Raw genomic sequence first — 14,856 nt, 5'->3', positions numbered from 1 at the left:
TGTCCTCCTGATTCCATCATTTCCTTAGGATGCCTCACATATTTCTGAGCTCAGCCTTTCATCTAGGCCTTATTCATGTTTTCTGAAAGGATCTTGGGGTTTTTGCTTGTAGTGTGAGATGCTGGTTAGTGGAGGATGCTGGATGGATGTGAGACTGACCCAGAGAGACAGCAGAAAGGCTTTGGCAGTGACCCACATGGTCCAGAAAACGCTGTCACCTTCCACCCAAGGGCAGCCTTTGAATTGCCTTGTGGATAGGCTGGAAGTGGCAAAACAACCAGAGATGGAGAAAGGACAGAAAATGTCTGTTTCCTCACCATCAGGTCTGAGATATGACTTTCTTACCTTATTCATGTTCTCTGAGAGGATATCAGGATTTTTTCTTGTATTTCCTTGTAGTATGAGTTGCTGTTTAGTGCTGGATGCTGGATGGATGTGAGACTGATGCAGAGGGACAGCAGAAAGGCTTTGGCAGTGACCCACATTGTCCAGAAAATCCTGTAACCTGCCATCCAAGGGAGCCTTTGAATTGCCTTGTGGATAGCTGGGATCACAGCCCCAGGTTGGGAATGGCAAAACAACCAGGGATGGAGAAAGGACAGAAAATGTCTGATCCCTCACCATCAGCTCTGAGATCTGACTTTCTTACCTGTCAGGTGAATCAGTTCTGTCTGTAACCGATGTGGATCAGCCACTCTGGGAGCTTTGGGAAAGCCCAGGTTTGCTCCAGTGAAGAGCTCCAGCTTAGTCATAAAGCAGGAGTATTTATGATTATGGCACTGATCTTAATCACAGAGGGTTCATGATGTCCCCAGATGATTTGTAGAAGAAATACTTCACCTTGGCGTGTAATTTCCCTTTACAGTGTGGTTTTTAAAGCCGGGCCCACTCACTTGAAATATACTGAGTGACTTCTTGCTTTAGAAAGGGGAGCTGATATTATTGTTGCTGAGGCAGGAAGGGAAAGCATGAGGGAAAAAGGACATTTTAATACTGGAGTGGGTTGTTGTTGCTGCTGTTGCTGTTTTTCCCAAAGAGCTGATGGCAAAAGTAGAGAGAATTAGTCTCAGAGACAGAAGGGAATGGACTTCTGGGGGTTTTTCTTTTTCATCTTGTCTCTGCTTTTGACATCTGCTGCTGACCAGAGCTGAAGTCAGAGTGCAGGCTCAGAGTCTAAGTACAAACCATTGCATTGCAGATACCTGTTCTAAAATCAACCCTCACCTGACACAATCCCCAGGCAAGGGAGGTCAGCCACTTCTTCTGTAAATGGGCAAGACAGTCAACAAGAACTGGGGGAAACTGAGGCAAGAGGGGTAAAACAATGGATTTGAGGGTCTCCAGTGTGACAGGGGCTGTAGAAACAACACCTGTGGTTTCAATTAGATATCAGATAAAATATATCAATTACCCAATGCTGATTACATCATCTGTCTTGTCCCCTTTCAGATCTGCTCTGATCCAGGGAGGAGTTTTCATATCAATGTTTCTGTAAAAGGATGGGATGCTGGGATAGCCTGCTTGAGTTGATGGGATAAAGGAATAAATCTTTTATTTGTGCTTTTCTCTCTGAGATGAACATTATCTTGTTCCAGGCCTCGCAAGGATTTTAGCTTTGTGTAGGGAGAAAAAAGAAGGGGGAAAATGGCACAAGCCAAAAGCAAGCCTAGATAACAAATCTGTTATTCACCAGGTTTAACAGATACATAATAATTTAATTACCTTGAAGGAGGTTTTCATCTTTCCCTGTTCAGCCGACATGTGCGTGCATGTGTTTTTCTTTCTCCCCCAAACAAGCCTTTCATTAAAAGGATTTTCATCTGCTGCCTAAAAAGGGGAGAGAAGAAAAGATCTCTCTCACTGAGGTGTTTTATGTGGAGTTGTACGTGCTAATGACAGCAAAGCCCACATAAAAGGAACAACTGCTTCAAATATTCATTTGTCAGGAGTGATGGGGAGCCCTGTGAGCTGCGTGCTGGCGAGCAGCTGCTGAGGAGCAGAGCATGGCTTTGCTTCTGCCTTGGGCCAAACCAAGAGCGGCCCTGGTGGCCTCCATCGCCCCTGCACTGATTTGGCTCGGCCTGGCTGCTGGTCCTTCTTGGGAAGGTGTTTGTTGGGAAATGGAGTGGAAGGAAGGGGGGAAAAAGAAGGAGGGTGATGATGCCTGAACTGACAGGCATCTAAGAGGCATTGTGATAATGTCGTTAGTAACAGGCTCTAAATTTTTGTTAGTTCTGAAGTTGGGCAGGATGGTGGTTGTAGGTCCCTTTGAACAGAAAATACAATATTTTATTCTGTTCTGCTCTGTTAGGGAAAGTAATTCTATTCTATTCTACTCCATCCCATCCCAATTTATTTGTTTAATGTCCATGTCTCCTTATCATGGACTTTGTAATAAACTCAGCAGTGCCTTCCCCATCCTGCTGCTCCCTCTCAGACTCAGAGGGGACTTTGCCCCAAGGCCTCCAAAACCCAGACGTGTTCCTAGGCCCTCCAAATGTTTAGTTTTGTCCTCTTTTTGAGGTGCAGAAGGAAATCGCTGCACCCACTTGCTCCCAAAATGCACCCCAGTGAATGAGGTGGCTGCACTGGGGAGGGGACAAAGGACCTGCTGGGCCATTGGGGAGGAGCATGGCCAACTCCTTGCTCCTTTGCATCAAAAACCCTTCTGGTGATGCATCTTCAGCTGTTGCTGTGGCAACTGCTCAGTTTCCATCCCTCTCCTCTTTCCAGCTTCACTTAACCCATCCAGAGAGGCGACTGCTGGAAGCCTCAGCATGGGGAGAGGAGAAAACCCATCCCTGCTCAAATGAATGCACCTCTCCTCTCTCAGGGGCTGCAATGACAGCTCCAGCCAGGCCAATCCCAGAGCTCCAAACCCTCTCCTGGCTTGTCAATTATCCCTTCACTTATCCTGGCACCTGTCTGTCATTAAGGGGAGGGTGTGAGGTGGAGTTTCTATGGCAACTGCAGGCAGCTTGCTGGGCAAGGCAGGGGTGATGCCTTGGGAAGGCTGAGCAGGGACAGAGGCTGGGCAGAGTTCCAGAATAAAGCAGGGATTTATTCACAGGATCTCCTCCATGGATGCACCTTGGGCAGCACCAGAGCCCAGCCAGGGCTGCACCCAAGATGAACCAAAATGGCCCCAAAATGCACGAGCGCTCCCGGGGTCTCTCCCTGGGATCAGTTCTGCTCCATTTGCACCTTGCAGTTCATTGTCCCATTCCAGCTTTAGCCCAGGCAGTCCCACCCTGCTTGTTTTTCTCTCTGCAGCCCACGGGGTTTGTGCTCCTGGGCTGAGATTTGGCTCATTTGTCCTTGGTGCCCAGCTGGAGCAGGAATTGTTTTGTCTCCCTGCTCTGTGCACAGAGCTCACCATCCCATAATATGAAGCTCAGAACTGCAGAATAAAGCAGCACAGAATGTGAAAAATATATGAAAAATAATATAAAAGGCATATAAAATATGCCTTTTTTATACCTTGTATATGCCTCAGGTATATTATTTTATACCTGAGGCCTCAGGGGCACTGGCAGCCACCCCATGCAGGTAGGATCTGCACACATTTCATGGCACCTGCAGCACAGGGGGTTGGTGTTTAGCATCTGTTTCACTCCTAGAAAGGTTTCCAGGCACGTGTGATGGAGTTTGGTCTGCTCTGCATCATGCCCAGGGAAAGCAGGGGTAATCCAGGAGGAGGCTGCAGCTGGTGGTTTGGATCCAGCTGTGCCTTGGGACTCCTGGTGGTTTGGCATTTCAGGCTGTGGCATTTCAGCCCTCATCCATCATTACAGCACTTTCCCAGAAAAGGAGATGTGTCCTGTAGTGGGTACATCCTCTTCAGAGGGGGTGCTTCAGATAATGATGAGAGGAAATTAAACACAGAAAATGGAGGCTGGGCAAAAAGCTGCCCTTTTTTCAGGGAGCCTTGTTAGAGCATGAAAATGCTGCTCAGAGCCACAGGTTTGATTTCAGCAGATGAGAGTTGTATTTCTGACTCTGAGTTGGCTTGGACACGTTCACCTTTCCGTGCCCCTGATTCCCTCACACCTTCTGATTTGGGTAAGTACTTCCAGTTAATGGATACTCGTACCATCCTTAGTTCCTGGAACTGTGATCTCACAGTGGGGGCTGCTCATGAGAAGCCCTTTGAACACGTAAAAACAAATTAGATAATTTGCTGTTGTTTGCCAGTCACGATGACTTGCACTGAGGTGAAGAAGGAAAGTGTGAAGAGGCTTCTTCTGTTATTTTTGGGTATCTTTTGCCATCTCTGAGCCTTTCTGCCCTGCAGTCATCCAGCTGGCAGGGAAAAAGGCTGGTAACTTGTTCCATTTCTGCAGAGTTTCAGAGATGTATTAATTCATAAAATCATAGAGTGGTTTGGGTTGGAAAGGATCTTAAAGATCATCTCATTCCATGGGCAGGGACACCTTCCACTATCCCAGGTTGCTCCAAGCCCTGTCCAGCCTGGCCTTGGACACTTCCAGGGATCCAGGGGCAGCCACAGTTTCTCTGGGCAACCTGTGCCAGGGCCTCCCCACCCACAGAATAAATAATTTCTTCTTAATATATATCTCATGTGTCTAATATCTAATCTATTTCTGATCATTATGGTAGTGAACCTTCAGGAAATCTGCCCTGGTGCACAACAGCTCCATCCTTTGTCCTCTTGTTGAGATGTCCAGCCAAACCACCAGAGGATCTGAGAAATGATGGAAAAGGGTTTTTCTGAGAGCAGCACATCCTACCTTAATGCACATCTTGTTTTCTTAGAGCTCAGCCTCACCTTGTGAGTGACTAATCAAGGACCTGCTCGTGTGATTTCGAGGAGCGGCTCAGGGTTGGAATGAGAGATACAAGAAACATCTGACACTCAGCACTGTGTCCCTGCTGTTTTTCATAACAGTTGGGCTGCTCATCTTTGTCATGCAGGATTATCTATCCCACAGGACAGAGTGATCTCAGAATGCAGCAGGCTAATGTTCATCTGTCCCCGCCAACACAGCATCCTTGACAAAACACCGGGAAGAGCTTATGTTGTTTTGAAAGCCCAGCTCAGTGCAGTGCTATTGTAATGCCTCAAGTGGCTACAGGGTTTTTGGGCTCTCTGGATGTCTGTCAGGACTGCTGGGATGCCTGTGGCACCCTGCAGTCTGAGGAAGGAAGGACAATTCCCCATTCAGACAGTCCAGGGTGATGTCTTGGCTTGGAAGAATTTGCTTTTCTGCATTGTAGCATCAGCTGCATTCACCGCTTTGGGGGCTGGCCAAGGAGAAACATTCTCAGGATGTTGGGGGTGCAGATAAGAGGTGAGGCTGGAATGTGTGTCCTGCCTCTCTTGGGGCATCTCCAGGAGCCCAAACCCTCCTTTCCTGCCTGCTCTTTGAGCATGAGTCCATTTGCTTTGGCTTGGGTGTTATCTCATGATGCCATGGATCTCGGGGAGGGAAAGGATGATAAGAGCTGTGATATCGTGGTCCTGACCTTCCCACTGTGGGAGCCAAGCTGTGATGATTCCCTGGGCTTCTGTCCTGGTTTCTAAAGGAAGTGGCCTCTGTGCAACCTCCAGCCCATCTGTTCCTCTGTCTCCTCCATCCACTGCCAAGCTCACTGACCATTCTGGGCCTCGTTGGGCCAAAGTCTGGAGCCCTCAAAGTTCCAGAGAGTCTGGAGTTCTCAGGTTCCTGCTGGCTATAAAAATGCACAGCTTTAGAGGAGAAATAGGCCTTCAGTCCTCTTAGGAAGAAGGCACTACAGCTTAGGCTCAACCATTGTTAGACCCCAGAAATCCCCATGGGAGGGTGTTGTCATGGGAATGCCTCCCACTTCTGAGGAATTCTTAGTTGGATAATGTCCCTTGTGTGTGCCAAACCCATTTCTTGGCACTGGTTAATAATGAACTTCATTGAGGAGTTACAGGTCATTATCATAGAATCAGAGTGATTTTGGTTGGAAGGGACCTTAAACATCCTCTAATTCCAACCCCTCTGTTGTGGGCAGGAACATGCACAGAAGTTCTTGTGAACTTCTGGTAGAACTCCTTACAGAAGGCTGCCTGGGAAGGGTGTTGATTTATATAGGCATAATAAGAGAAGGAATTAATTACTGTTTTATGAGCTGTCTGTGCTCTACTCCGTGCCTTCCACAGCTTTGCACAATCCACTTTTCCTGTGTGAGCTGTTCGGAAGAACTCCCTTACTTAACCAGGGTTTTCCTTTAACAAAAGGCAGATTGCCCAAGTAAATACATGGTTTTCTTGTCTCTTGCACACACACCACCTTTCTCAATGCACATATTCATATTATTTATTATTTCCAAGCTCGGGAAGCATCAGGACCGAGGCTGCTCATGTGTCCCCAGCAGCCTCTTTCCAGCAAGCAGATGGACCTCATGACAAAACCATTGACTATTTTTGTCACTGGTCCACTCCCCTAATCCAGTGACCAGAAGGCTCCTGCTCTCTGGATCATTACTTCTCCTTCTGAGAGTGTGTCAAAGCAGCAAAGGGCTGAAAGAAAGCTAATGTTGTGTCTCTATTTAAAAAGGATAAATGTGGCGCTTGGATAATTATGGCAGCCTGACCTTGATCCTCGTGAAATAATGGACCAGCTAAGAAAGACTCTATTAATAAAGAATTAAAGCAGGGTAAAATCATTAATGTTCATCAGCAGTGATGTGTGGACTGACTTCAGAGGCAGAACAGTCCTGGGTTAGGATCAAGCTCTCAACAGACCTGGGTCATTTCCCAGCACTGCCTGCATGGCCTTGGTGGAATCACTTTGCTCCCAATCACCAGGAGTGGGCAGTGAGCCATGGCAGGGGAGGTTGCTTGTCTTCATTTAGATCCTGCTTGTGAGCAGCCACTCTCTGGTGATCAGCATCACTCATCACTCCCCAGCCTCCACAGCACCAGGCCAGGGACCCAGGGCAGCTGAGATGATGATCTCCAGTCCATCAGTGAGGAGGCTCTGCTAGAGGTTTTCCTGAGGAGTTTTGGATGTCCCATCCCTGGGAGGGTTGAAGGCCATGTTGAAGCCACCCGGGATAGTGGAAGGTGTCCCTGCCCATGGCAGGGGGTGGAACTGGATGATCTTTAATATCCTTTCCATCCCAGCCCATTTTATGACGTGCTGGTCTCCCTCCAGCTGTGGTATCTGTGCAAGCCACCACTGACATGTGTCACAGTCATATTTTCTGAAAAATCCCTTTGCCCAGGATTTTCTCCTGGGAGGCTGAGAAGCCTCAGAGAAAAAGGCAAACAATATTATCTCATTTGCTTCTCCTGTGTTTTGCTGCTTTGGAATGTGGTTGGAGATTGTTTATCACACTGGTGATTGTTTCATTGGTTTCATGTGAATAGTTTTAACTTAGTGGCCAATCAGGGTCAGGCTGTGTTGGGACTCTGAAAAGAATAATGAGTTTTCATTATTATCTTTTAGCCTTCCGTCTGTATCCTTCCTGTATTCTTTAGTATAGTTTAGTTTAGTATTCTTTAATACAATATAGTATCATAAAATAATAAATTAGCCTTCTGAGAACATGGACTCAGATTCATCATTCCTTCCTGCCACAGGGCACCTAGGAAATACAATAGACATGTGCAGCTGCCAGAGTGGACAGAGCTAAAACAGAACCAAATCTTTCCCTAGCCTGGCAACCAGCTTCCAGGCCAACCCCCTTTTGCCAGGCACCAGAACCCTTTGCAATGCCTGACAAAAGAGAGCTGGAATTTGCTCCTGAGTGCATGGAAGACTCTTGACTAGAAAGGAGCCCCCAGAAGTGACAGAGATGCAGGGACTCAATTATTCCTTTGTTGTCTCTGCAGATGTTTACGCTTCCCATAAATCCTGTTGCTTTCTCCTCATCAGCTGCCTTTAAAGTTCGGAGCGTTTTCCTCATGTATTATTACTTTTGCTGTGCCAATAAATAAGCACACCATCAATCAAGCTAACAACACTGTAAACTTAGGAAGTGCAGATAAAATATATGGTGCATTAAAAAATTCTTTGACCGGGTGAGCTTTTTTTCGGAGCTGGTTTGATTGCTGCTGGTGCCGATGTAAATTTGGGAGAAGTATATCCAGAAATTTATGGAGCTTGGATTCCTGCCTACAAGGCATTGACCTGATTCCACTTTATAACATAATAACGTTCCCCAGCACTGTTTGTGTAAATTTTAAATATAATTTTTATGACGCTAAGAATTAGTGGTATAATAATGTAAACACAGCATGGACTGTAACTCACCCCTTCTCCTCCTGCACTGGGGATGGAGAGCTCCTTGCTGCTTCCTTCTCCAGACTATCCAAGGTCTGGGAAACTGTGCAGGAGTTTAAAAGGAACCAGCTTGGCAGCCCTGGAGCCCTGGGTTTGCAGCAGTACAGGGTGGTGACCCTGTGTGACTGTGCAGAGGTGTGAGAGACAACTGCAGGAAACAAATTCCAGGCAGTCCCTGCTGCCTCTCTTTTGTAAACTTGCTTTTTTCCTGCATTTTATCCAGATGAAATCTGATTTTTGCAAGGTCAGTGAAAGGTCAGGGGGGTTTTGCCTCTCTTTTGCCTGTTTTCCCTCTCCTTTTTCCCATTCCTCTTCTGCCTTTTCTTTCTCTTTCCTTGGTCTGTTTTTGTTTTTAATCTAGTTTTTTTTTTTTTTTAATCTAGTTTAATTTACAGAGCATCCAGATGCTGTGGTCTAGATATCTTTATAAAAACCCAATCCCTGCCTCTCAACTCTTACCCTCTTGACTTGATTACAGCAGAGTGGGCGGGTGACAAAGCCAGAGGGAACGCAGAGAAAACAGAACATTGCAGCTCGGCAGAGCAGATGAACAAAAGATGTATTTATTTACGTAATAACTGAGTAAATAACATTCTGAGTTTCATTTCTTACATGGTCCCAAAGGGCCTGAGTGAGTCAATCTTGGTCACCGCTTAGATTCACTGTGTGGTCATTTTTTTTTTCAGGCAAGATGCCTTAGATAAGGTACAAAGATGTTTGCTGGATGAAGGATATTGAAAGGAAAGTCTTAAAAAAACCCTATAAAGCTAAAGAAATGGTTTTTAATGGCAGAAGAAAAGAGGAAATGGATACTTTGATGGAGTTAGTGCTGGAATGAAGTAATGAAGGAGCAGTGAAGGAATTAATGGTCTGTTCCTGAATGGAGGTGACTCCTACTCTTCTGGGAGAGGAAGGGTGAAAACCCACTGCCAAGGGTTGAGTAAAGAAATAAAGTAAATTAATATCTGGGCAGTGGTGCCCCCAGTGCCCTCAGCATTAGGTGAGCTTTATTTTCCTTCTATGGAAAGAGGAGATCCAGCCAATGCTGCCAGGGATGGTGAGGGAGGAGTATGAAGGAAAAGCTGGAAAAGTTCCCTCCCCTGGATGCTCTGGCTGACAAGAGATGCACAACTGGGGATGGGTGAGCCCCAGTAAAACCTGGGGGTTGTTGGTAGGTGGGGGGTTCATTGTATTAAACCTCCATGGATGTGTTCCCTGTTCCCATGTGGAATGTCTGTCAGCCAAGGTAGATAAAACTCCTTTTCTACTGGGAACTGGAAAACACTTTAATGATCCTTTGGATCACAATCCTGGCCAGAAACACTAACAGAGAGTGAAACTGTGAAAATAAGTTGGGAGAAAACCTGTGCAGTATCACAAGGCTGCGAGACATCCTGATGTGCCTTTTCCTAGGAGAGGAACTTGGGGTGTTTTGTCAGTCTCCAGCTTATAGTGGGAAACAACACAGTGAAACCTCCATAAAATCGTAACTCTGGATGTATGAAGCACCATAAAGAAACCAAACTAATTAGTTCAGGGCTAAGACCACACAGCCTCAGAGAAGCCTCCTCATCCTCTTTAGCAGCATCCTCTCGATGGCTCTCACTGGAGACCAACTCAGCTCAGCTCTGATGAAGGCCATAACACACATGTGAGAGAAAAGGTCCTCATATTTCTGAGACTTTATTATTCCTGCTAGCTACAACAAAAACACATTTGCAGGCGCTCTATGAGGAGTTATAAATAAAGAAAATTAAACTACCATCGACCCAATGAGTACAGCTCATTTCGTGCAGTGGTTTCACTGCAAAAGCTCTCTGACTCGGTAATTGGCAAAATTTTGGTGATGTGAGGTGTGCATCGCTGCTGATACCAGTAATTGGCAAGGGTGGAAGATATTATTTTAAATGGACTGACTCATTTGAAAGCATTCAAGAGCTAGAATGAAGCTACACACACAAAATGAATCAACAATGATTCTCTGGATTGCCAGCTCCCCTTAGAGTCAGGCAAAAGGTTCAATTTATTATATATCAAAGGCAAAAAGGGATGGGATTGTGCCCATCCTTGGTGCATTTGTTGGCAGTCTATGATTTTATTTCCCTACATCCTGTGAAAACTGTATTTTTCCAAACAAGGAGAAGGGTGAAGAGAAAGTGTCTCCACTGCAAAATGTCCAAAATAACTCTTTTTTACAAAGCTTTCTGCTTGGGTCTACTCTGGTCAGCTTGATGTTTTACTCTCAAAAATACAAACCTGGCCCATTTTACTCCCAAAAATACAAACCTGGCCTGTTTTACTCCCAAAAACACAAACCACCCAAAGCTTGACACAGGCTGCAAAATGAGTTCTGTGTTTGAATCTGAACCCAGAGCCTGGTCCAAGCTCTGAGGTTTTATGCAGTACATCACCCAATGAAATTGCCTTTTCCCCTCCCCGTTTCAATTAGAAAGAACATTAGGTCAATCAGATAAAGCCACATTGGGAGGATTTCCTCTTTATGGCGCTTGCCTCTTCAATTATCTATAATGAACTTCCTCACAGCACTGCAAAGCTTTTTATATGCAAACGAACCCTGTTTTGGGGCTGCCTCAATCACGGCTCGTTAATGAACTTGAAACAAGTGTTATCGGAAAGGTTACAGCACCAGTGGTGGAGGGGGACAGGATAAAGCCCCACAAGAAAGACCAGGCTGGAGGGCTGGGATTGGCCTGCAGGTAGCAGAGTGGACTATCTCCATCCTCCATGCCACAGCCCCCACCAGAGGCTTTTCTCTGTGACACACATCAAGTGAAATGCCCGCTCCTGGGGAACGGCTGTGCGGCGGCTGATAGGGCTCACCCACCCTCCTGCCCCACTGATTCCCTCTGCCAGGGCATCTCTCTCTCTCAGCTCCTGGAAACAAACAAGGAGAGGCTGCTGCCAATGTCTTTCCTTGTGCCAGGAGAGAGAGAGGGAGCTGAGGCAGAGGCTCCAGGATTTGTTGGGCAGGTGATGGGGAAGGGTCAGGGGTGTTGAAGATAAAGGTCCCAAATGGTGTCTGCATCTGCTAGTGCGATCAGTAATGAAAACTCTTTATTATAGCCTAGATCACCTCCTTCTTCTGCTCTCTGGGGTTTTTATTTGTCTTAAATCAGCCAGGATTACAGATTATGCCTCACTTTTTTGTGCTGAGCAGCTGCAAGGAGCCTTCATGCTGGTGTGCCATGGTATGGTAGAACCATTGAACCCAAGCTTGGGAAGACTTTCCAGATGGTTAAGCCTTGCTCTTTTATCAAGAAAAATGTTTCAGTGACGCTTTACCCATTGTGTTTCAGCATTAGGAGCTCCCTGGAGAGGTTCCATCACAGAACAGAACAGCAGCAAGGACAGGGAGGGCTGGATCAGGGTGTAGCTCCTCAATCCTGCAGCCCCAAGAGTGCAGAGGGTGGCAGTGATAAAGCTCATCCCTGCATTGCAGTACTGCATGGGTTTTCCACCTCCAACCCTTCCTCCTTCCAGCCAGGTTAATGGCATGGCCTGTTAAGCCTTGGCATCACACATCAAGTCAGGCCTTGTGCCAGATTATCTCAGGCAAAAAAGCCACTGGATCTGAGGTGGTTCAGCTCCACCCAGCTCCAGGGGCTGTGCTTGGCTCTCCTGGTTCTGGTGCCAGCCCAGTTGAAGCCCATCAGTGGCTCTCAGTTACTTCTTCCATGAGCATCACCCTGTAAATGCAGATGAAAAATCATCTCTCAGGCTCCTCAGTCTGGCAGCCCCTTAGGACAGACCCTCAGATCCTCTCTGGGCCTGGGGAAAGTTCTGGACTTTCACTGCAGGGATGGATTGGGTGGTTACTGGATTTTCTGCCTGCCCCTGGCCAGGGATGAGCTCACATCCTCCATGTGCTGTTTGTTGGCTCTGATAATTCTGTCTCTGGTTGGTGTAGCTACAGATGTTGCACATCTGATCCATTTCTTTATCTCCCTCAGCTATTTGCTTCACTAAGATGCTCCCACCATCTGCTCTAACAAGATCCCAGGCTCTCAATGAGCCATAAATTCCACTTTTGAACCCTTCCCTACTCTTCTGCCCTGAATCACTCATTTTCCTCCTGCCCTCACCTTCAATTCCCTGTCTCTACTGGAACCAACTGGACCTGGGTTTAACTTTGGGCAGGACAGGCAAAGGCTGCAGTAATTTCCTAAAGAGCTGATATCACCCCAGAATCCATGAAAGGGACATCTTGCAGCTGCCTGACTGTGCTATGAAGAAGCAGAGCATGTCTACTCTGTCTAATTAAGCTGTGCTAATTAATGAAATTTTAAATGCAGCCACCTGTTAGGCAGCTTTGGGTGCCCAGGGTTCACCTGTGTGAGGGACCCATGAAAAAGCACCACATTAGCAACATCCACTTGGCATTTCTCCTTTTGTGAGCCAGTGGAAAGCTTTTCCAAGGGGTCTCCATGCTTTTTGTGACTGTTGTTTCTTGGCAGCTGGGTCTAGATCTCTGCAATGGATATTTTGTCCTCTTCTGAGCCAAAATAAATTCTCTTTTTAACAACCCTGACTCCATAGGTTCCAACAGGTCTTGCTGGAGCTGTGCCTTTTGTACAGTGGTGTGTTGGCTGTTGGGAAGTGAGGAATTGTGCTCAGATTTTTGCTTTATTCACTTTTATCATGGCATTGTGACTGGGTTAAGTCTGTGGAGAGAACATGATTGCTTTTCCATTACCTGAATAAACAGGGCAGGTATAAAAAAGTACCAGAGGTGTCTTCCCTGGGTCCTGGAGGCTGAAATAAGCCAGGGAGATAGGAAGGGATGGTATGTAGGAAAGGAGGAAGGAAAGCAATCCTTCCTCACCTGTTTATCTGAGCCTACCCAGGAATGCTCCTTGAGGAGCATTCATAAAGGAGAATGCTCCTTTATTAACCAAAGCCCAGGGAGCTGCAAAGGCTTTGTAATCAGGCAAACTGAGAAGGTTGGGAAGCACCACAGTGTCACGGTGTTCACAGGGATCTTATGCTGAGGGAAGAGACAAGGATTTGACTCCATATTTCAGAAGGCTTGATTTATTATTTCATGATATATATGACATTACAACTATACTAAAAGAATAGAAGAAAAGGTTTCATCTCAGAAGGCTAGCTAAGCTAAGAATAGAAAGGAATGAATCAACAAAGGCAGCTATCCCAGGCTCTCTGTCCGAGCCAGCTGTGCCATGATTGGCCATTAATTAAAAACAACCAACATGAGACTAATCACAGATGCACCTGTTGCATTCCACAGCAGCAGATAACCATTGTTTACATTTTGTTCCTGAGGCATCTCAGCTTCTCAGGAGGAAAAAATCCTAAGGAAAAGATTTTCATTAAAAGACATCTGCGACACCACAGGACTCTTCCTGAGGCTGGCAAACCCATGTGCTGACTTGTCTTGGTGTCTGCTCTCTCCCCAGGACTGCCCCCAGCTGCTGCAGGCCGAGAAGATCCTGGTGCCCGTGGAGGTGATCAAGCCCATCACTCTGAAGGCCAAGAACCTGCCCCAGCCCCAGTCAGGCCAGCGGGGCTACGAGTGCATCCTCAACATCCAGGGCAGCGAGCAGAGGGTGCCGGCCCTGAGGTTCAACAGCTCCAGCGTGCAGTGCCAGAACACCTCGGTGAGCTGCAGGGGACACACGTGCCCACAGCACTGTGCCCAGGGGAGATGGGCTCCTGGCACAGCCCTTCTCACCTCATTCAGGGTGCTGGAGTTGGTTATCTGGAGGAAAGAAGGCTCAAGGGAGAGTTTATTGCTCTCTGGAACAACGTGGAGGTTGTGGTGAGGTTGGGGTTTGGCTTTTCTCCCAGGCACATGGTGATAGGACAAGGGGAAATGGCCTCAAGTTGTGCCAAGGGAGGTTGAGGTTGGATATTAAGAAAAATTTCTTCACAGGAAGACTGGTTAAACATTAAAATAGGATGAAGGCAGTGGTGGAGTCACCATCCCTGGGAGAGGTTCAGGCTGGATATTAAGAAAAATTTCTTCACTGGAATAGTAGTTAAACATTTAAATAGAATGAAGGCAGGAGTCACCATCCCTGGCAGAGTTCAAACGAGGTGCAGACTTCACAATAGGGTCTAGTGGGCGCAGGAGTGTTCAAAGGTTGGATTTGATGATTTTGGAGGCCTTTTCCAGCTTTCATGATTCTGTGGTTCCAAACTCAGGCAGGAGAAGGTTGGCTGGTAGCTTGAGACTGCCCATTTTTCGCCTTGGGCTGGCTGGTGCCACCACTCAGTTGTTGCTTCTGCCCCTGGATCTCATCCTCAGGCTGGGCTGGAGCACCTCAGCTGCGACCCACAGGCAGCAATATCAGCTTAACCTGCTCATATTCCTACAAAAAGGGCTTCCAGTGGGACAGGTGTTGATGTCAACGTGAGAGTGAAGGTTATTTTGGGGGAGTTTGATGATAAAACCCCGTATAAACAGTCTGACATGTGCCAGCATGACACAGGTCAGGAAGAAGGTGAGAACACAGAATCCCAGAATGGGTTGGGTTAAAAGGAACCTTGAAGATCATCCAGTTCCAACCCCTTGTGTGGGCAGGTATGACAGTGT

The 14,856-nt window shown here is 46.8% G+C and overlaps 1 protein-coding gene across 1 annotated transcript in view; it reads left to right on the top strand.

Annotated features, from left to right (window-relative positions):
• The window catches only part of PLXNA4 (plexin A4), a 502,367-nt gene that overhangs the window by 395,008 nt on the left and 92,503 nt on the right, over positions 1-14,856 (top strand). The window contains exon 10 of the mRNA XM_054292393.1: positions 13,718-13,918. Within this exon, the coding sequence (XP_054148368.1) occupies positions 13,718-13,918 (201 nt within the window). The remainder of the gene's footprint in view (positions 1-13,717; positions 13,919-14,856) is intronic.

The sequence above is a fragment of the Melozone crissalis genome, unplaced genomic scaffold, assembly GCF_028551555.1.
Source record: "Melozone crissalis strain CALT ecotype California unplaced genomic scaffold, PUWL_Pcris_2 ptg000110l_1, whole genome shotgun sequence".
NCBI classification, from domain to species: domain Eukaryota; kingdom Metazoa; phylum Chordata; class Aves; order Passeriformes; family Passerellidae; genus Melozone; species Melozone crissalis.
The sequence above is the reverse complement of the archived record's forward strand: the minus strand, read 5'-3'. Positions and strand labels throughout refer to the sequence as shown.